Genomic DNA, 24,110 nt, shown 5'->3' with positions numbered 1-24,110 from the left:
AGAGAACAGATGGACAGACAAAGGAGTTGGTAACGATCGGGCAAGGAGGGTGAATGGGGGCTATGAGTGACTAACAACAAGGAGGTTTGTGATGGCAGGCTATTTGATAACATAGCCACCATCCAAGCCACCAACAGTTCTGAGGAAGGGTCACCTGAACTGAAACACTAACTCTGATTTTTTCTTCACAGATGCTGCCAGACCTGCTGAGCTTTTCCAGCAATTTTGTTTTTGTTCCTGATTTACAAGCATCCGCAGTTCTTTCAGTTTTTAAAAAACTAGTTAACCTTTCTCCTCCCTCCTCTTCCTCTTCTCATCAGCCCCCAACTTGAATAGACATCCCAGGTGAGAAGGCTAGTTGCTGTCTGTTCTTTATAACAGCACCACTCTAACAAATGTATAATGCACCAAAGTTAGATAATGATCTTATAGTTCATCTTTTGGTAAGATTTGAATGAGAGAAAAACATTTTCAACTCTTCAACAATAGGGAAAAGCCAAACACCTAAGTGCTTGGTAAGGAATGTACCTCACAACAATGGCACCAACTCATCCACCAATTCGCTCTCCCTGTATACATTTGAGAACCTTCTCCAAGAGGGAGCAGACCCATTTCATCTGCAACAGTGGCGGTTATCACTTCTATCTTAAAACAATCTACTTAGCTCCATTAAGTTACTTTAGCTTAAGAAAGGCTTCAATGAAGATGCCAAACTAGCAAAAAGACAGAGAGGGGCTACCCAGAGTTCCCGGCCACTAATCAATGGCCTTTGAAGGAAAGCACATGCCAATTCCAAAGATGGAAACAAGGTCATTTTTGATACTCTTGCGTAATTGTTTGAACGGAGATTAAGAGTATACAGCTGTGGGTCACTCAGCCAATAAATGCTTACGTATACAATACCACTGCAGGAACATTATATTCTACTGCTGGGGGCATTTCGGTTAAGTTTGCACAAAGTCAGAAAGCTCAGTTGGAAGAGTGCTGGACTAAAGGTGCAAAGGTCCTGGCTCAAGATAGGGTTCAGCAGCTCTCAAAGGACATGAAACTTACAATAGAATAAAAAAAGACACTTATTGACACTGGTGGCAGTTTGTAGAGTTAAGAGCTACTACTAAGTTGTAATGTCTCACTTTGTCAATAAATCTGCACTTCATAAAGATTGACTTCTGGTCTACTCCTTCACCAACTGGTTGTAACAAGTTTTGTATCAGTTGTCAGAAAAGTCAGCAACACTGTTCAGCTTCATGGCAGGGTGGCCAAATGGCAAGGTTCTGGAGTGCTCATGACAGATATGTGTTGCTGTCCCGATAAAGGTCAGCATTTTCATGAGGGAGGGAATAAGGAAATTGCAGTAAAGCAGAAGGGATACCTAATCCAGGGTTAGTGTATTTTTTAGAAAGAGCAAGCTCTCAACCTCGCTAAATCCAATAATTTATAATGGGAACAGTTCCTCCAGTTCATGCCAAAATACTAGATTACTCGAAGAATTGTTCTGAAATGCAAAACAAACCTTCTTCATCTGGCAAATCTTCTGGATTGAGCTCCACCAATTCAAACCCATGCTTAATACACCATTGCTGTGCTGTTTGTCTGCTCACCCCTGGAAGAGAAAGGGTAATCAGATAGCTTAACCAATGCAACTAAGCAGAATCCACTCACAATTTAAAACTTTAAAATGTCAAAGTGTAATTTTTCTTCATATTTTCTGGCAGATGTACACTTGAAGGCAACAGATTGAGGCACGGCAGCTTCCACTTATGATTCATTTGGATAATTTGTGTCAATTCTTAGTTCAACAACTGGATGGAGCATCATGGAGAATTTGCTCAAGGTGGAGGAAGCTAGAAATACAAACAAACATTCTGTCCTTCTAGGCTTAAATCAAACCTGCTTAAAATCAAATAGTTTCCATTCCCAGTTAGATCGGCTGATTACAGGCTATTATAACAAAGCTATATAACATTAAAAAGGTCCCCGTATGGTACAATCCAAAAACTAAAGAATTTTCGATGTGGTCTAACTTTTTATTTAAGAGTCAAACACTGACTTGTATTGAACCTAATACTTTCCTGGCTAGACACAGATCCGTTATTTTCCACACATTTTAGGGCATTCAAAGTTATACTGTCTGTTTCTTATAATGCACCAGAGTCTAATTCATCAACCATTCTTGTGTGCACTGAATTATATGGGCTTCGAATTTAAAACTTTCTTCCTAGTGTACATATCCCCCCTTCACGGCTTTGCCCTTCCCTCTGTCATTACTGGTGTTTCTGGGGTTGCATTTTGAAACTTCTCTGCAATTCTGAGAACATCAAAGATCTGTGATCTTGCTTACAATGTACAAGGAAGTCTAATTTGAATAATCAGGACTACTGATCAGGTTTAGGATGACTGAGTAGCTCTGGCATACTTACCAGACACGGCAGATCAAATACAGAGGTTTGTTTTTGCATGAACATTAAACATTCTGTGCTTATGCATTGAGGGCAAGGCTCAAGTTCCAACCTGTCCAACCAAAGGCAAGGATGCCACGAACAGAGCCAAGATCACAACAATAAAATTAATTCCTATTTTAAAAAGTATAGGAATGGGCATCGGTACAAAGCAGATGATCGACGGACCCTGAAAATAACTGAAGACTACTGGATGATTAGAGGACTTACTTTTTGCTGGCAATGTAAGAAAAAGTAAAAGGAAAAGGTAAAAGCACCATTGTCTTATCAGCCCACAGGGCTGTCTCACTGGTGCTGCTTTAACGTGAGGGTCACCACAACTCAGGTGAGGGAAACGGTTGAGACGGAGAGCCTTTCCTGGTAACAGAGTGCAGGAATTGAACCCAAGCTGTTGGTATTACTCTGTACAGTAAATCAGCCATCCAGCCAACTGAGCTAACCAATCCTCTGCATTTATCTACATGATTGATTGTTGGGTTTTCTTCTCTCACAGTTAAGTTAATTAATATTTTTCCAATAGCTCTAGCACCTGCGCTTCCCAAAGCCACCTGTGACAGTCCAGGATTTTGGTGAATTGCCAGTACTGAACAAGACAGGCATGGCACAAGCAAGATGTAAGACTGTCATCCTTTTTCTAATACAACTTAGATATATTTCCTTTTCGAAAAACCCTAAAGTGCATGGTCAGGCCTGGGGTCAATGAGTATAGTTAAGCACACACAGAATGGAACCATGACGGTCAACATGCAAAATCCACTGCCAAGCTCTCCCTCAGATTATCATTTTGAAAAAAAAAAGTGTTACACTCAGGCTTGGCCCTTCCAATAGTGACTGTATTTAAATTACAACTAATACATTTGGGCTGGTGTGTGTGTGTATTAATGCTAGATGCAACAAAAACAGAAACTGCTGGTGAAATGCAGCAGGTCTGGCAGCATTTGTGGGGGGAAATGTTTTGCATCTGGTGACCTGCTGAGTTTTACCAGCAATTTCTATCTTCATGTTAGTGCTGTATGCAGCTAGTTGTCTTAATGTACACGAAAGTACAATTCTTCCAAAGTCTGGATATGCCCTGACAGGAGGAGACACTTGACCTTCAAACAAATAATATGCTTCTTTCCTTCCCTGTCAGCCCTGATAAATGAGCACACCAAGCCCAGGAAATTCAGAAGTAAAACACTACAAATCCTAAAAATCTGAAATAAAAACTGAACATGCTGGAAATATTAAAGAATTGTGACCTGGACTATTAACTCCATTTCTCTCCCCGTCGATGCTGCCAGACTAGCTAAGTATTTCCAGCATTTTGTGTTTTCAATCTAGACAATTTAAATCCATTGGTGTTTACTTTTCTTAGTCACTTGTGTTTGATTGTTGTTTGCATCTTTGTAGCTCTGAAGGATTTAAATGGCTATTTTTAGTGTCCTAAATCAGTACACCTACCAACTATACAATCTGTGAACCTTACACAAAAAAAAACAGGAATATTCATTTAAATTTTAGGAGGTTTCCAAGATTTAGTGGTACAAATTTAGAAGACAAAGAAGCTTGAACATTCTTGATCTATGGTGTCAACCCTACATAACCTATGTTTTGTTGAGCTGGGTACAAAGTAATTTACAGTCCCGTTTGCAAATTTCACTGAAGCTAAGTCCAAATCCAGGTTGAAAAGAAACAAAAAACAAAATGAACAAATTTCAGTGATAACAAAGTGTGGAGCTGGATGAACACCGCAGGCCAAGCAGCATCTTAGGAGCACAAAAGCTGACATTTCAGGCCTAAACACGAATTTTCTGATGAAGGGTCAAATTCTATTGAGTTGGAAAAAGTCACAAGACTTAATTTCTCAAATTTTCCCTTTTCATGTTTGTATACATCGATTCATGATGCCAAACATTCCTGGAGTTCAATGTGGGTACCAGTAATTTTCCAAACCTCCCTCAAGTAGGTCAATCCATACATCAGTCTAGGCAGTGATTGTTTACAGGATACTTGACTGTCGAAGGCACCAGTCAAGCTTAAACCTAATTCCACTTGGAGGCCAAGCACACGTGCCTTGCAGGAAGTGTAAGCAGACACCCATTTGGGTCAATGGTCTTCTTCTACTAAGGACACACATGAAATCAGCAAACACAGCAGAGAATGGAGATTAAACCTGTTTTCTCCTAGTCTTTACAGCTTTGCACAAAAAATTCCATGTATTTTACCTATTAAGCCACCTGAATTCAGCACCATTAAACTTTTCACTGAGTTCAATAATGGCATTTTACACAACCAAACCTTAGAAACAGGCCTCATTCCTCAACAGACTAGCCAGTAACGACAGAAATTAAATTAATCCAAAACCCCCAAAATTTGTACTCATTTAACAACGGAATACAATACCATTGTCTGAAACTCTGTCACACACCAGAATCAAAACCTCAGGGGTCCACTCTTGAGTCAAAGGAAGCCAAGTGGATACCTCATCAAGTCCCGTTTTCTGAGGAAAAAAGTAGAACTCAATGCTACAAACATCAGAAGTTCAAAGCTGTATACTAAGAAATATTAACCAAGTTTCCAATTTGGCACAATCAGGTCAATCTAAGCCTCACCGCAGACGCACACCGAAAATGGGTGAGCTCATTAGTACTCCAAACAGGCTAACAGAAGGAAATGTTCTTGCTAGAAAAGACTCATTCAGATAAGTGCCCAAGGCAGCTTTAAAACTGCAGCATTTTCTAGCAAAAAAACTGGAAGTTTTATTTTATTACTTGTGCAGAAATTGCAAACTCTGTGAATATGTATGTGTAATTTGTCATTATTTATTAGTTAAATTTACAAGTGATGTTAATTAATGCACAATGCTTCTCCACAGTTACAACTTTTTCTGAAATTTTTCACATTAAATATGTTTTGTTCATTTGTATTCATTCATCAATATGCTAGTTCACATTTCCCTTCCCCTAACCATGCAGCATGGTGTTCAGGAATTTCTGATCTTGAAACAGCAATGTCAACTTGACAAACAGTGCACACCAAACTGGGCACATGAGCAAACAGCAGCAGAAAGAAGTCAAGAAAAATAAGTGAAATTGAAGAATGATCAGTTTCATTGGTGAAAAAGGGCGTTGTTTTCTAGGAATTTCAGAAATGATGCGGTTATGCGCTCTGACTTGAAGTTAGTTAAATTAACCCCACTGAAGTTCCCTGTGTAGCGTATAGCATTGTGATTAGGCTTCTTATAATCAGCACTTATTTGAGCATTTTAGTTTAGAAATTCACAGAAGCTGTCATGTCATGAATACTATAGTTAGACTTCTGAAGTTCTAAAAGGCTGTGTTTAAAAGGAGGACAGCTGGGATTAGTCCTCCACTTAACAGTATTCCCTGTTCTTGTACAGTACTGCTCTATGTTCTAGATCTATTTTCCACACATTGATTATTTTTCAGTTATTTTGTTTGCTAATGTAATTCGTCACAAGGGAGATCAATGTAAATTTTGTACCAAGTTGAAATTTCATGAAATTAAAAATTCAGAGTTGAATCTGTTTACAGAAGGAAACTATTTAAATTGGTATGCAAGTATGGAGTAGCAGGAATATAATCGTGTCATTTGGTGTGAAAATGGACATGCCCTTCATTGTGAATGATTGAAGGCCAATTGTTTTTATTGAAATGCTTGTGGGGAGAAGCAATTATTCCCTCCTGCCATCATCAAACTGGCACGAGCAGTGTGGATATAGGGATAGTTGGAATAATTGTTGAGACAGAACAGAGATCTAGAGGTAAGAAAATACAGGCTGGAGCCCAGAGATAGTAAGAATTGCCGATGCTGGAGTCAGAGATAACAGTGTGGAGCTGGAGGAACACAGCAGGCCAGGCAGCATCAGAGGAGCAGGAAAGCTGGTGTTTCAGGTCAAGATCTTCCTTCAGAAATTGGGAAGGGGGAAAAGGGAGCTCTGAAATATATAGAGAGAGGAGGGGTGGGGCTGGGGAAGCTAGATGGGATGGTGATGGCTTAGTGCAGGTAGGCAGTGGTGGGGATTGGTCAGTGAGATGGGAGGAGCAGATAGGTGGGACAGAAGACAGATCAAGAAGGCGAGGAGACGAATGAGAGGGAGGGTTGGTCATGGGGTGAGGCCAAAAGGTAGGGAGATTTTGAAACTAGTAAAGTCCACATTGAGACCATTGGGTTGTGGGCTCCCAAGGCCGGGTACGAGGTGCTGCTCCTTCAGTTTCCGGGTGGCATCGTTGTGACACTGGAGGAGGTCCAGGAGGGGCATGTCATCCAGAGAGTGGGAGGGGGTGTTGAGAGAGTCTGCTAGTGGAAGGTGGTGTTGTGATGTCACCAACAGCGCACAAGTGCTCTACAAAGTGGTCTCTGAGCCTCCACTTGGTCTCACCAATGTAGAGGCGGCCATATCGGGAGCAGTGGATGCAATAAACCACATTAGCAGATGTGCAGGTGAACATCTGTCTGATGTGGAAGGTATTTTTGGGGCCTTGGATGTGCTCACCACTGACGTCACTCCACCCACCGCCTCCACTGCCACCAGCTCTACAGCCAAACCCAGTCCCAAACCTAACCAGATCCTCACCATCCCCCCAGACCTCCTCCTCACTGAGGATGAGTGGTCAGTCCTCAGTAAAAGGACTCACCTTCATTCCCCTCCACCCACACATCAATGAATACCGCTCACGCTTGGACACCGAACAGCTTTTCCGGCGCCTACGCCTCCGTGCCTATTTCTTTGGCTACGAGTCTAACACACCCTCTACAGACCCCTTCTCCTGCCTCCAACACACCCCATCCTCCTGGACGCCACCCCAAAAGCATCCTACCCTCCCTTGACCTCTACATTTCCGACTGCTGTCACAACATCGATCACCTCTCACTCCTCTCCACCCCTCACACTCACACCAACCTCTCCTCAACAGAACGTGCAGCCCTCCGCTCCAACCCTCACCTCACTGTCAATAGACATCCACTGCATCCGATGTGGCATCCTCTACATTGGTGAGACCAAGCAGAGGTTCAGAGACTGCTTTGTAGAGGACCTGCGCTCAATTCGTGACAAACGACAACACCTTCCAGCCGCCAAGCACCTTCCAGTTGCCAACCACCTCCCAACTATGCCCCCCCCGCGTTACATGCCCCTCCTGGGCCTCCTCCAGAGTCACAATGAAACTGGAGGACCAGCACCTCATATTCTGCCTTGGGAGCCTACAACCTAATGGTCTCAATGTGGACTTAACTAGTTTCAAAATCTCCCCAACCCTGGCCTCATCCCCACCTCCTTGACCTGTCCATCTTCTCTCCCACATATCCACTCCTCCCACCTCACTGACCAATCCCCACCACTGCCTACCTGCACTAAGCTATCACCATCCCACCTATCTTCCCCAGCTCCACCCACTATTTCATTTGAGCTCCCTGCCCCCTCCCCGATTTCTGAAGAAGGGTCTCGACTCGAAACATCAGTTTTCCTGCTCCTCTGATGCTTCCTGGCCTACTGTGTTCCTCCAGCTCCACGCTGTGGAGATTGGTGCCCAACTTGTGACAAATCTTTGCACTCTTGGCCACAGCATCAATATAATGTTAAAAGGGAAGGTCTCTCACTTGATGGTTCAACTGGTTGAGGCAGTAAGGCTAGGCTGATGATGGAAAAGCCACCTGCCAAGCAAGCCCGTCTCAGCTAGTGAGACAGTACGGACGTTATAATTTATCTTTTCATTCCCGACTGGCAGAGCAATTCACTATCTAGTGCTTGCCTACTCGAAAACTTTTGCAAGGACAGCAGTTGGACTTGGCCCCCTTGCTTCTCCAAAGGGAATTGCTAACACTCAATCTCAGTTTGCATACGAAAAAAAAAATCTATTTGGAGAAAATGCTTGAAAATACCCATGTTCTAGCAAGGAGTCAGTGCTTTCAGGTGAAGTTAGGGAAAATGCTGGAAGAAAGAGGTAGGGCATATGCACAATATGGCAAATGTGCACACATAGGATGCAAATCGAAGTCAAAAACATCGGTGTTTGATTGAGCCATTACCAGTATAATCAGTGTATTTTCCTTATACTTATATTCCTTATTTCAATATACAAAATTCAGCACTTGGCATGAACTCAAACTATAGTCTAAAAAATCTAAATGTACCTTAAACGTGGGTGCCTTGGTGGAAATGAATTTTACATAAATGGGGTTCAAGTATTTCTTCTTTATGTCCTCCACAGTTTTACTGAACATGGTCAAAAGATGAGAACAAATTTCAATTGAAGCACAGGGCAGAAATCAAGATTCCAGTCATTTTAACCTGGCTTAGAATCAATCGGAGGCTGCTCACTGATATCCTGAGTACTGTCCTACACAGGTGTAAGAGAAAAGCTACCACCAAGCAGATAATAAAAACCTAATAGTAAAATCAAAAAACAGGGTTTCCTTACTGTTGTGCTGTCAAAGTAAATCAAGAAGGCCTCCACCGAGTCAGTAATCTCCTTTGTCAGGTGGAATTTATTGGGGACCACACAGAGATGAACAGTAGCAGTATAGTATTTATTATCAATCGTCCATGGGTAGGATCGAACTGCATTCCTGGGATCTGACAATTCAGGAAGGTCATGTCTTCCAATAATATCTAAAGACAGGAGAGCAATAAACAGAAGTTAATTAGAAAGATAACAGACAAGTGGGAGCTGACATTAAATTGTACAAAGTGCATTTTCTTTTAATTACTAATTCCTTGTCCAGTTGGCTGACATCAGCTGAGACAGTGTAATGGATATCAGACCTCCTAATTCTGTAGGACATAGGAAAATACAGAAGAACCAAGGGTCTGTAAACGAGTTTCTAATTTATGAACCCTCATGGAAGATATGAGGTAGTTTTCAATAGATTAGTACCAAGGCTCAGAACGAAGGCACGTATAAAAGAATGGTCACTTAGGAGATAGAGAATTTTACAGGGTGTCAGACCCTGGTTTAATCAACAGAACAGGAGCAGAGACATTTGAGAAATGAGTGTCCTTTTTACCAGACCAGAAAGTAAACTAATGAAATTTTGCAAACCACAATAGGTTAGGAGTTCCAAAAATAAGGATGATAATTCCTTTCCTGTTTAACCCAAAAATTTGTGTCAATTTTCCTTTATAACTGTCAAAAATTAAAATTCTTCTTGTGTGTAGCACATTCCAGGGTGATAATTCAACGATAACATTAGAATTTCTTTGCCAGCGCCAATGTTACCCAATGTAAAAAACTAGCATGTTGGATTTACATTAGAGGATGTAACATTGTACTACATCACAGTTGCAAAGAATATTTAAACTTCAAGTCTGTGGACTTTGTTTGCCAGTTACAGTTAAACTAAAAGATAATTTTGAATGTAATTGCCGAGACTAAAGGATAAGGGTTGTGATGCACACTAAAGCATGTTGTTACGATTCTAGGTAATGGAAATACTGGACAAATCCGATCCCACTGCAAGACCTGCTGTTTACTGTGGAGGTCAGTGACTGAACCAAAATCACAAAAGGCTGCCAATGTACTTTCAGAATTACTGGAACGAAATCATTACAAATATCAGAAGGAAAGATTCATCACTTCCAACCCAATATAAACCCTCGGATATTCAAACCTCAATGAAGAACCATTCCTACTTGGCATTATAGTTCTTTGTTCAACTGACATGGCTGTAATTGGTTTTCTTTTCAATAAAGTTCTGTTCATTCAGTCAATGCATTTTCCTTTAATTTCAGAAATGTTGAAACAAGCAACTGAAGCAGCTCACTATTACTACTGGACATGACTTCTTAAACTCACATCTTCAACAACCTTGGAGGATGTCTTCTATGTGACCTCCACAATGCTCTGATTCTTAAGTTTTCTCCCAATCAAGTCAGGACTCCTCCCTGTCTGTCCTGACTGTTTTGGAATCTGATCAACCAATATCACCCTCTGCTGTTAGGCATCTTCTCTGATTAAACCTATGTTTGGCCCATTCTCTTTCTTTCTCTGGGTTGTAAACCTGAGTCAGCAAACATCTTAGCAATTATCTCCCTAGGGGAAGCTTGCTTGTCATTTTTTTAAAAAAAAAATCACATGATTCAAAATATTGTTTTTAGGTCACAGTTCAAAATTTGGAAGAAGTTTTAGAGAAAAAGATAAAACCATGACAGAAGAGAAAACCAAGAATCAATTTTTCCTTCAACTTAGAACTTCAATTTCCAAACAATAACGGTGAGCTTTCATCACAACAAACATATACCAGAGGCATTTAAACCTTCAAGAAAATTAGAACTCTCCAGCAATGAAGGAGCTCAACCCTTCAACTCTTATTTAAATAACTGCAAATTTCAAATTCCATTCCAAATACTTAAGTTTATATTGTATTCTCACTACCTGCATAAGCAGCATAAATACACCACTCTATCCACAGTCCTTTGTTGAGAAACTTTAGTGGATACATCTCTGAACATACACTTCTCACCAGGCAAAAATGCTCCTTTAAATTCAGTGTTGGGCAGAAGTATAATCATTGGTGTTAACAAAACAGTAACCTTCACTGACAAATTGACAAAAGGTTGGCAGGATTTCAATTTTCACACCACCTCAATCTCGAAGATCATCCACGATCATATTGAATGGCATTGCAGGGTCTGAGTGATTGAATGGCCTACTCCTGTTCCTAGTGTCTTTGTCTGTGCTTCTATATAACATAATATTAATCAACCACATGCTCTCCTATTACTTTCACTATAACAGCGATTCTGCCACCCAGAATTGTCTGTGGCAAAAAATTCAAATCAAACAAAACCACAGCAGTCTTCTGTTCCTCCTCGTCTTGGTTTATACTATGAACTGCTTCCAGTATAATCCTGTATAATCCATCTTACCTGCCAAATCTACACTGCCCACAATACAGAATAGATTTGAGAGCAAGGAACGACTGCAAACCTAAAATCATGCTTGGCAGTGTGTCCAGAGTCTTTCTGACATTAAAGGATCAATTACATACATTAGTAATGGTATAAATGCATTACTGACCTGTATGCACAAATTGTGAGATCAGTTCCTTCCTAGACATCCAAAGTGGAAGAAGCTGACCCAAACATTTGCAGCTGCTAAATATTCTCTACACAGTCGTCAGCAATATTTCCCCAAGGACAGACTGTGCCACTGCAGTTACAGTTCAACAGAATGTCCAAACTGTGGCCTATGGGCATGTTGAGCCCTGCACACGTAGCCACAAAGTCCAGGGAACTCAAATTCTATTTTCCTTGAACACTGGTTTAGTTCTGGTTGAAGTTTGCATTGCTGCAAGCTTGATAGGACTGTCCTTTAGTACTGCTGCTTCAATACTTAGATGAAAAATGCTTGATGTGCTAATATCTGCAGCTTAATATACCACCAAAGAAATGGTAACATTGATTTCAAATTTTATTGGCACTCATGAAAGTCCATAGTTGGAAGGAAAGAACTTGGAAGAAACTCATATATACAGGAGGCGGTGAGAGTAATGTCTGGGGATCCAGGTTCAGATCCTGCCACAGCAGACTGTGGATTTGAATTCAAAATAAAAATATCTGGAATTAAAGAATCTACTGATAACGATGAAGCCATTGTTGACTGTCAAAAAAGCCCAACTTGTTCACTAATGTTCTTCAGGGAAGAAAATCTGCCCAAATCTTCAGCTAGAAGTGCCAAACGGATGATCCATTTTGGCCTTCTCCAAATGGTTCCTAGCATTATAGAAACCAGTCTTCAGACAAATAAAAATTGAAAGAACAGCGGAAGCTATTAATCAGGAACAAAAACAGAAGTTGCTGGAAATGCTCAGCAGGTCCGGCAGCAGTGAAGTCAGACTTAAGGTTTTGGGTTCAGTGGCCCTACCTCAGAATGGAGGACACGAAAAACGTAAGGTCTGACTTTTCTTCACAGATGCTGCCAGACCTGCTGAGCTTTCCCAGCCACTTCTGTTTTTGTTCCAGTCTTCAGCCAATTCGACTCACTTCACATGATATCAAGAAATCGTAGGAGGCACAGGATACTGCAAAGGCTGTGGGCCCAAACAACATTCCAGCAATAGTACTGAAGCTTGTGCTCCAGAACTTGCTGCTACCCCAGCCAAGCTCTTCCAGTGGTTACAACACCTGTGGAAAATTGCCCAGGTATTTCTTGTCCACAAAAAGCAGGACAAATCCAACCCAGTCTGTCTATTATTACCCCATCATTCTATTCTTATCACTAAGGTGATGGAAAGTGTCAGCAATAGCAATAATTTGCTCAATGACTCCCAGTTTGGGTTCTGCCAGGACACTCAGCTCCTGACCACATTTCGGCCTTGGTTCAAACACAGATAAAAGTGCCGAATTTCAGAGGTAAAGGAGAGAGTGACATCCCTTGACATCAAGGCTGCATTTGGCCAAGAATGGCAGCAAGGAGCCCTGGCAAAACTGGAATCAATGGCTGAGGGGGCAAACCCTCCTCTGGTTGGAGTCATACTTGGTACATCGGAAGACGGTTGTGGTTGCTGGACACCAGTTATCTTCTACAGGAGTTCCTCAAGGTAGTGCTGAGTCCCAATCACCTTCAACTGTTTCAATGTCTTTTCCTCCATCGTGAGGGCAGAAGTACGGATGTTCACCAATGATTGCACAATATTCAGCACCATTCACAATTCCTCAGATACTGAAGAAGTCCATATCAAAATACAACAGGACCTCGACAATATCTACACCTGGGCTGAAATGTGGTAAGTAATATTCACACTATACAAATGGCAGACGATAATCATCTCCAATAAGAGATGATTTAACCATTGTGCCTTGACATTCAATGGTGTTGCTATCACTGAATCACCTATCAACATTCTTGGAGTTACTTACTGACCAAAAACCCTATTGGACTCGCCACAAACAGTGGCTACAAGGGCAGATCAGTGTCTAGGAATACTGCAGCAAGTAACTCACCTCCTGACTTTCCAAAACCTGTCCATTATCTACAAGGCACAAGTCATAAGTATGATGGAATACTCCCCACTTGCCTGGATGGGTGCATCTCCAATAACATTCAACAAGCTTGACACCAGCCAGGATAAAGCTTCTGGATGTGAGTTTGCTCACTGAGCTGGAAGGTTAGTTTTCAGACGATGTTACCTAGAATGGTGACAAAACATCAGTGAGCCTCAAGTGAAGCGGTGTTATGTCCCGCTTTCTATTTATCTGTTTAGGTTTCCTTGGGTTGGTGATGTTATTTCCTGCATTGGTGATGTCATTTCTTGTTCTTTTTCCTCACAGGATAAAGCTTGATTGACACTGCTTCCAGAAGCATCCAATCCATCCACCACAGATGCTCAGTAGCAGTGTTTACTACGTACCAGACACATTGCAGAAATTCAAAGATCCTCGGACAGTCCCTTCTAAACCAACAACCGCTTCCGTCTAGAAGGACAAAGCCAGCAGACATATGGCTGCACCACATACAAGTTTCCCTCCAAGTCTCTCGCTATCTGAACTTGGAAATATATCACCGTTCCTTCAGTGTTGCTGCTAAAATCCTGGAATTCCCTCCCTGAAGGCATTGAGTCAACTTACAGCATGTGGACTGCAGTGGTCTAAGGTAGCAGCTCACCACCACCTTCTCAAGGGCAACTAGGGTTGTGCAATAAATTTTGCCGAATCAGTGACCCCTACGTTCTACGTATGAATAAACTTAATTGAGACAGAAGACACTGCTAAACTAAGCTAGAAGATATTTAAAAATGAGAAGTAATATCATTTCTTATTCATGGACACAGCAGCATAGCAGCTTCAAACTGGGGAGTCTCTACTGGGAAAGTCATAAGTAAAATGCATTACAGAATAGCTTTTAATTTTGCTCGGGGGTATTTTAATTTAATCATTAGCAACATGTAAATACAAGAGACTACGTATGTACGCTCTAGTACAATTAGAAGGAGAAGGCCCTTTCCAGCAGCAAAATTTAAACCAGACAGATGGTGACAGATGGTGAAAGAGGCAAACAATGGTCATAGAGAATAGCAATACAAAAAGGGAGTCCTCACATGACAGTGGCAGCCTCTCTTCTTTATCCTCAAACTGCGAAAAGAAAAAAAAAAATCTGCAGCAACCAAAATAACAAAGAAATAACACAAAATGACCACCGATTGCTTAAAGAAACAATTTTAAAACAATTTGAGAATGCCTTATGGCGTTTTCAACCAAAGATGTCAAAGGGTCACTCAGTAGAACGATGAAGCTTGAGTGGTTCAGGTCACAGATTTTCTCCCCATGGGTAGGTGAAGTGTTCTTTTGTAAAGTAAGACTGGTTTAATAATGAATATTATACCATTATTTAAAATTTTAATTAATAGAGGCCTTCAAATAGAAAAAAAAGTCTAAAAATCATTCTTTCGGGTTGCCATATGGAAAAAGATATGAATTCCTCACTGTAGTCTGCGGAGTTACACAGACCAAAAGAATATACACACACACACACACACACTTTAAAAAAAAATCTGAAAATTAAAAATTCCGTTGTGGTTTGTTAATGAGGAAACAAAATGACTGCATAAGCACTTGTGGAAAGCGTTTGCATACAATTCAGGCACCACACATAGAAAGGAAACATCTGCCATAAGTTGAATGAAAAGCTCTTTCTGGAGTTCTGTGGCTATACTGCTGATGCTATTCTTCATGGTGCTGCATGCCTATACGATTTTGGGCATTTCTCCAAATCTACAAGTACACACATATTAGACATGTTTTACAAAAAGCAGTTCCCATTAGAAAGTAGGAGAAACAAAAATTTACAATAAAATAGTCCTGCTCTCACTAAATTACTTAGTGAGGTGGCTTCAAACTAACTCCAAAAATTATAAAAATCTATTTTTGTTTTCCAATCTTGTGTGACTTAGTTCTCACTTGCTACTCTTCAGTCATCCTAACTTACTTCCATCATCAGAATCATATTCAAAAGTTCAAATTACTCTTCAACTTTGGAAGGAAAAATGTCATTAAATACTCCTAGTGGATACTATACTAGAATTACCACATTCACCCTACACTTTAAATTTGTAGTGGTAAAAATACATTAATAATTTTCCTTCCTTGCCCATATCAGGGAGTGCATGGGATAGCTAAATGTTGATGCACTTCAATCATTTGGTCAGTTAACTCAGTCAGTTCGATGTCTTGTTTGTGATGTAGAGCGACGCTAACAGCTCAGGTTCAATTCCCACGTCTCTTCTCAACTGCTTCATGAATGCCACTCCATTCATCATCAGGTTACAAAGTGGAGATGTTCACAGATGATTCAGCAACATTCCACATCATTCACAACTGCCCAGCCACTTAAATAGTCACTTTTCACATGCTGATATACTTGGGCAACATTCAAGTTCAGATGAAGAAAAATGGCAAGTAACATTCATGACACATATGCCAGACACTGACCACTTCCAGCAAGTGAGAATCCAACTATCACCCCAGACATCCAATAGCAGTCCTGCCATTGAATACCACACTCAACATCCTGAAGATTGCCATTGTCAGAATCTGAACTGAAACAGCCATAGAAATAAACACTGTAGGTACGCATACAGGTCCAAGACCGGGTATGTTGTGGGGAGTAATTCACGTCTAGACTCCCAAACCTGTTCACCACCTACAAGTTATAAGCCAGGAACACTCTCCACCTCCTGGGTAAGTGTGCCTCCAGCAATACCCATAAACCTCAACAGCATCCAGAGGAAACCAGTTCACTTGACTGGCACTCCATCTACCACCAGCACACAGCAAAAGCGGTGTGTATGAAATACAAGACGCAATGCAGCAATTTACTAATGTCTGATGGAAGCCAGTGACATCTATCATCCAGGGGGAGAAGGGTCTCATGGGAACTCTTATCATCAAGTCATACACTGTTCAGACTTGGAACTACACTGCTGTCCCTTCATGGTCATTGGATCAAAATCCTGGAACTCCCTTTGTGCTGGCACTGTCAGTGTACCTGCACCATAATGACTTCAGTGATTGAAGAAAGCAGCACGCTGCCACTTTGAGATTAACTGATGGACAACAAATTCTGATCTTGCCCACATCCTATTAAAGGGTGAAACAAAACTGTGTCGAGCGTGGTCCTCCTGATATATATTGTTATCCTAGACTGATTCCAGGGATGGCAGAAATGATGTACGAAGAGAGACTAAATTGGTTAAGGTTAAGGTTAAGGTTAAATTCACAGAAGTTTAGAACAATGATGGGAATCTCAGAGAAACCTATAAAACTCTCCCACAACTAGACAAGGTAAATGCAAGAAGAATGTTCCTGATGATCAGGGAGTCAGATCCAGGAGTCACAGTCTAAGAATATAGGGTGGTGTAGTAGACACCAAAGAAAGTTCTCAGAATAGAAAACGGGACCTTGATCAAATGGGAAAATGAGGCAAGAAGTGGCAGATGGAGTTTAATTTAGATAAATGTGAGATACTGCATTTTGACAGGGCAAATCAAGGCAGGACTCATACACTTAATGGTAGGGTCCTGATGTGTGTTGCTGAACAACCAGACCTTGGAGTACAGGTTCATAATTCCTTGAAAGCGGAGTCACAGGTAGACAAGCTAATGAAGAAGGCATCTGATACACTTGTCTTTATTGGTCAGTGAATTGAGTACAAGAGTTGGAAGTCATGTTGCGGCTGTACAGGACATTGCTGGGGCCACTTTTAGAATACTGCATTCAATTCTGGTGAAATTTGAAAGGGTGCAGAAAAGATTTACTAGGATGTTGCCAGGGTTGGAGAGCTTGAGCTAAAGGGAAGAGGCTGAATAGACTGGGGCTATTTTCCCCGGAAGGTCGGAGGCTGAGGAATGACCACATAGAATTTTATAAAAACATGCGCAGCATGGAAAGGGTGAATGGTCAAGTTCTTTTTGCCAAGGTATGGGAGTCCATAACCAGAAGGCATTGGTATATGGTGAGAAGGGAAAGATGTATAAGGTAACCAACGGGCAACTTTTTCATGCAGGAGGGTGGTTCGTGTATGGAATGAGCTGCCAGAGGAGGTGAGGGAGGCTAGTACAAATGCAACATGTAAAAGTTATCTGGATGAGTATATGAATACGAAGTGTTGAGTTGGATGTAGGCCAAATGCCGGCAAATGGAACTAGATTAAATTTAGAATATCTGATCAACATGGATGGGTTGAACCAAGGGGTCTGTTCCCATGCTGTACATTTCTATGAGTCTCTGATAAGCCATTTAGGACCAAGACAAGGAGAACTTTCTTTGCCAGGGAGAGTGGTGAGTAATTCTCCGCCTCAGGCCAGAACATTGAAAGATACAGTTCTTAGGGATAAGGGGAACAAAGGATATGGGGAGAAAGCAGGAACAAGAGGGGTGATCAATCATGATCATATTGAATAGCAGAACAGGCTCAAGGGGGTCAAACAGTGTGCTCCTGCTTTCTATGTTCTATGCTTGCTGCTACAAGATGCAATTTCAAAATTTTGTGGATGACATGAAACTTGGAGATAGTGAGATCTGCAAGAAGGATAGTATTGAACTCAAAAAGGCAGATAGGGTGTTGGAAATAGCAGATACAAGTGTACTGCAGAAACACGACAGAAAGACAATATAAAATAATGGGCACAATTCCAAAGGGGCTATACAAACAGAGCCCTGGGTATATATGTGCATTAGCCCACTGAAGGCAACAGAACAGGCTGAGAGCACAATCAATAAAACTACAGCATCTTAAGATTTACTAAGAGCAGCAAATATAAACACAAGGAATACATGTTAAGTTTGTACAACACATTAATTGGGCCTCAAAAGGAAGTTCTGTGTAAAATTCTGAGCAACACATTTTTAGGAAAATGTGTGCTCTCTCTGGAGACTTCACAAGAGATTCAAGGAGTACAATCTCAAGGATGAGGATCTTCAGTTATGTAGACAAATCAGAGAAATTTGGAATGTTTTGTTTGGAAAAAGAAATTTGACAAGTGGTTATTTTAATAAGTGCTCTGGACAAGAAGAGGTAAGGAGAAAACGTTTCTATTGGTGGAAGGGTTGAGAAAGAAGATACAGATCCAATATAATTTTGTTTTGATTTGTTCATGAAATGTGCGTTTCTCTGGTTGGGTGAGCATTTATTAACCGTTCTTGATAAGGTGATGGTTAGTTGTTTTCTTGAGTCACTGCAGTCCGTGGAGTGTAGATATACCAACAGTGCTGTTGGGGAGGAAGTGTGAGGAATTTGACGCAGAGACAGTGAAGGAACAATAATATAATTGTAAGTCAGGAGGGAATGCAGTTTGAAGGAGAACTTAGTTGGTGGTGCCCCTATGTGTATGTTGCCTTTATCTTTCTAGGTGGTATTGGTCAGTGATTTGGCAGGCGCTGTCTGAGGAGCCTTGGTGAGTTATCGCAGTGCATCTTGCAGATTGTATACTGTGTTGTCACAATGCTACAAAAGCATTAAATGTTAGATGGGGTGCCAATCATGCTGACTACAGCTGTTGAGCTTCAAGCGATGTTGGAGTTGCATTCACCCAGACCAGTGGAGATTATTCCATTAATGGGGGAAAAAGGAGCGGTTAGCATTGCGGCCTCAGTGTCAGTGACCATGGTTCAATTTCAGTCTTAGGTGACTGTCGGTATGGAGTTTGCATGTTCTCCCTTGGTCTGTGTGGCTTTCCTCCGGGTGCTCTGGTTTCCTCCCGTAGTCCAAAAAGATATACAAGTAGATTAGCCATGCTAAATTGCCCCATAGCATTCAGGAACAATGACCACCTCCATCAAGAGAGAATGCAGCCATCATTCATTGATATTCTGTTGCATTGCCACTATTGAATACACCAAAATCAATATCCTGCACTTTATCATTGACCTGCTTTTGTAACCCCAGTATGGATGGTCCAGTTCAGTTTTTGGTCAGAGTCATGGAAATCTGTGGTGATTAACTCACTTCTCCTGTTTTCTAGGTGGATTATTAACTATGGTAACCCCACATTTTGCCATAGTTAATAATCCACCTAGGAAACAGGGGAAGTGAGTTAATCACCACAGATTTCCATGACTCTGACCAAAAACTGAACTGGACCATCCACACTGGGGTTACAAAAGCAGGTCAATGATAAAGTGCAGGATATTGATTTTGGTGTATTCAATAGTGGCAATGCAACAGAATATCAATGAATGATGGCTGCATTCTCTCTTGATGGAGGTGGTCATTAAATGGCACATGCATGGTGCACAAGGGACATACGTAACTTGCAAAGTATCAGATAAAGTCTGGGTGTGTTTAGGTCTTGTTGCACTTGGATACAGGCAACCTTAATATGAGCAGTCAAGAATGCTGCTGAACATTAGTGAGGGATCTTGTGTATCTATAGAAACTGTGCACAAGTGAAAGCATACCGTGCGTGTACATAACAGCCTGGTATGGCAACGACTCTGCCCTGCTACAGAAGGTGGTGTGTATAGCCCATCATGGAAGCCAACCTTCCATCCAAGGTTTCCATTTACAGGGCTCGCTGCTGCAGAATGGCCGCCAACATCAAAGATCCATCACACCCAGGTAAACAATTTCCTGTAACCAGCCTGAACATAAGCAAGCTTGAGCAGGTTCAGGAACAGCGTCTTCCCAGTCGTTATCAGACTGATGAATGGGCTCTCTAGCCTCAAAAGAAAAATGTTGATCTTGCCTAGCACATGCCCTGTGCAAAGTAACCTGTATGCCTCGAAGTCATTTTGCTCTGTTTGATCTGTACAGCCTTTCTTACTATGATCTGCCCGTACCACTCGTAAACGACGCTTTTCACTGTAATTCAGTATACATGACCATAAAAATCAACCAACCAGTGAGCATTCCACATTCATGACAGAAGGAAAGTCATTGATGAAACAACCGAATGTGGTTAGGACCCCTGCAGTGGTGCTTTGGAGCCGAGTTGACAAACCTTCAACAACCCCAATCACCTTCATTTGTACTATGGATCACGCCAACCACTGGACAGCATCCCCCACGCCCCCCACTCAATCCCATGAACTCCAGTTTTGTTGGGGCTCCTTGATGACACATTGAGTCAAACAGTCAACAGCAGTCACCCTTACATCTCTTCCTGAGGTCAGTTTTTTTCTCTATGTTTGGATTTTCTATGATTGTAAAGTCAGGAGACAAGACAACCTGTCAATCCTAGTTCCAGTGAGGAAATTATAGTTGAATCTGTGCCACTTAGAAAAAGTTGTCAACCATAATACCATGACTTTGCTGATGACTGAAAGTAGATTGATGGCGCAGCGAATGACTTCGGCAGACTTGTCGTGCATTTTGTGGACAGAACACGCTCATGTAATTTTTCATACTGACTGGCAAATACTAGTAACTACAGGTTGACACCTTATTTTATGGTGTACCTGTACTTTTTAATTGAACCAGGGCTGATCCCCTGGCTTGGTGGTAATCACAGATTGGGGATATGCTGCTTTCTGATGTTAACGACTGAGATTAAACAGAATTGTATTTCTGCTGAAGGCCTACTGTGCTTCTTAGATACCCTGCCTAGAGATGTGGATCTGTTTGAAATCTATTCAATTCAGCACATTACTAGCACCACACAACATTATGAAAGGCATGAAGACATGACTTGGTCACCACAACTAAATGGTGGTAGGAGTGGCCACTACAGTCATGAACAGATGCAATCAGTTGCAGGTAGAATGGGGAGGATGAGGCAAGGGGACATTTTTTCCTCTCTGGCTGATTCCTTCAACAGCTGCCGCAGGCCCATTTTAGCTGCTATATTCTTTAAGATGCGGCCAGCTCAGTCAGTAGCTATCAAGCTACTTTGAAGTCTTCCACCCAGAATATATTCTAAACGCATGCCAGCCTCAGTGCTTTCTCTAAATGGTGATTAATAGGAAAGAGGACTAATTGATCAGCTGAAAAGCACGGAATAAGTCATATCAGCGAGAGGTTCTCTTTCTTAAATTTTGACCCGATGCCATGAGTGACTGGAGTCAATGCAAAGGACTCCCACAGCAATGCCCTTCTGACTGTAAATGGTGGGACAAGACATTCCCCGAGAGGGTGGTGATGGTGAGTGGGATATTGATTCTATGTTGTTGACCACGTCAGACTCTTGCTGACTAGTCTGGAGATTCAACCCTCAAATTCAACACAGGTCTCCTGTTGTAAGCATCCAAGTAGCCACCATCATATCCAGTGCCCTAGTTAATACTAGATGTTCTGTCTGGTTTCATTCCTCCTATCAGACTATGATGTGGTTAGATACAGCTGAGTAAAGTTCTGGAGTAGATTTGTAGCTTGGATTATGGATGCTGTGGTCGGCTTGCTCGACGAGCTGGTTCATTAGTTTGCAGCCGTTTCATTATCTTGCTGGGTAACATCAGTGCAGCCTCTGATGAAGCGCTGTTGTGTTTTCGCACCTGGTATTTAAACTCTGACGTCCAGGTGTATATAATAGGATCTAGTTCTGTTTGTTGATTGCATTCTTGATGGAGAACCAGGCCTCTAGGAATTCCCACACTTCTCTGTTTGGCCTGTTCTAGGTTCCTGGTGTTGTCCCAACTGAACTGGTGGTTCTCCTTTTCCGTGTGAATGGAGACAAGTTAGTATTGGCCATGTCTTTTTGTTGTTAGTTGGTGTTCATGTACTTTTGTGGCCAATTTTCTTCCTGTCTGTCCAATGTAATGTTTGTTGCAGTCCTTGCATGGAATTTTGTATATTACATTGGTTCTATCCAGAGTGGGTAGGGGGTCTTTGGTTTGAGTTAGCAGTTGGCATAGGGTTGACGTGGGTTTATGTGCTATTCTAATGCCCAATGGTCATAGAAGTCTTGTGGTCAGTCAGATATGTTCTTGCTATATGGTAGCATGATGAGGGTGTTAGGGCATGCAGTATCTTCCTGTCGTAGTTTGAGTGATAGGCATCAACGGATCCGGTTATTAGGGTATCTGTTGTCCTTAAATACTTGGTGGAGATACTCTTCTTTTTGCCGTATTTCTGGGTTGCTATTGTGTATTGTTACTCGTTTAAATAGTGTTTTCACACAACTTCGTTTGTGGGCATGAGACTGGTTACAGTTGAAATTCAATACTTGGCCAGAGTGTGTAGCTTTTCTGTGTACCTTCGTCAGGAATTCCCCGTTTGCCCTGCGTTCTACCATGACATCCAGGAATGGGAGCTGTTCATTCTTTTTCTCTTCTCTGGTGAATTTGATGCCAGTGCGAGTATTGTTTATTAGTTGGCGTGTCTCCTCTGGTTTGGTCCATTTGATGATGACGGAAGTGTAGTCCACGAATTGGATCCATAGTTTGGGCTAGTTTTGTGGAAGGGCCCTGCATTAGAGTCTCTGCATCACCGCTTCTGCTATTAGTCCAGAGATAGGTGACCCTGTGGGTGTCCTGTTGATCTGTTTGTAGATTTGGCCATTAAAAGGTAAAGCAGGGCATGAGGCATAGGTCCAGTAGTTTCAGTATGTCGTCTGTGGAGATGGTGTCTCTCAGATCTTGTTCTTTTAGTAGTGTTGCTAGTGGTATGTTAAATGATGTGAATAGGGCAGTAATGTCCAACGACACTATGGTCTCATCATTATCTATTGTTGTATCTTTGAGGGATTTGAGGAACTACTGGGCTGAGTGGATTGACTGGGGTGACTTGCTGACATGGTACTTTAGTCTTCATTGTAATTCCTTGGCTAATTTGTGAGATGGTGTGCCTGGGAGAGAGATAATGGGGGAATAGCAAAAAGGTTTTATCACACAAGTGTTTATGATTTGGAATGAGTTGTTTGAAAGTGTAGTAGAGTTAAGTTACCTAAGGCATTTGGAGTGATTGTGAAAAGGTCAGCCATGTGGACCTTACAGAACGAGTTCCCTGATTAGGGCTATTAACCTGGTCCAACCAAGAAGCCCTGGCTGACAGATATAAACAGGAGGATCAGAGGTTCTGCTCACTCTGACAGCTGGCTCTAAGGGAGCTGAATCAGTGTCAAAGACCCTCCATTTGTAAATAAAGGGTAACTAGGGTGATGGGACACTGGCCTCTGTGGAGTTATTTCAGTCGCAACAAGAGAAAAGCGCAATCCTGAAGAAATTAACTTACCACAGTTTTGTTTTTTTAAGTTGGGATAAGCATTTCAGGCATCATGCTATTATTTGGCAAGCATGACTTGTTGATCCTGCATGTTGAAGACTGGGCCCAGTATTTAGAAATAATGTTTTCTTTCAGGCAAATGACCTTGGGGCAGATGAAAAGCAGTAAGTAATTCTCCTGACAGCTTGCAGATCAGCAGCTTTTTCAGTTATTAGAAACCTAACTTTCGGAGGTACCAGATACTAAAATCTTTCAAGAGTTGACAGATTTAATTAAGGAATATTACAACCCCATGCCTTCTCTAATTCTAAGATGCAATTGGTTTTATTCAGCAAGTTGAGAATGAGGAGAATCCGCATTGGCAATTTTGAATAGATTAAGCAAACTGGCAGAGGCATGTGACTTTGGTTTTACCCTTAATGAGGTGCTGAGAGACTCTTTGGGATGTGGGATTAATGAAGTAAACATGTAAAAGTGCAAGAGATAATGGGAACTGCAGATGCTGGAGAATTCCAAGATAATAAAATGTGAGGCTGGATGAACACAGCAGGCCAAG

General features: G+C 41.6%; 1 protein-coding gene across 2 annotated transcripts in view; it reads right to left on the bottom strand.

The window, feature by feature from the left end:
- Positions 1-24,110, bottom strand: part of aagab (alpha and gamma adaptin binding protein) — a 47,445-nt gene that overhangs the window by 9,050 nt on the left and 14,285 nt on the right. For both annotated transcript variants that reach the window (XM_048562830.2, XM_048562831.2), the window contains exons 2-4: positions 8,882-9,072; positions 4,845-4,941; positions 1,514-1,603 (exon numbers count right to left, since the gene is read on the bottom strand). In XM_048562830.2, coding sequence (XP_048418787.1) covers positions 1,514-1,603; positions 4,845-4,941; positions 8,882-9,072 — 378 coding nt within the window. The remainder of the gene's footprint in view (positions 1-1,513; positions 1,604-4,844; positions 4,942-8,881; positions 9,073-24,110) is intronic.

Source organism: Stegostoma tigrinum, chromosome 33 (assembly GCF_030684315.1).
Source record: "Stegostoma tigrinum isolate sSteTig4 chromosome 33, sSteTig4.hap1, whole genome shotgun sequence".
Taxonomy (NCBI): Eukaryota; Metazoa; Chordata; class Chondrichthyes; order Orectolobiformes; family Stegostomatidae; genus Stegostoma; species Stegostoma tigrinum.
This window is presented reverse-complemented; position numbering and strand designations above follow the sequence as displayed.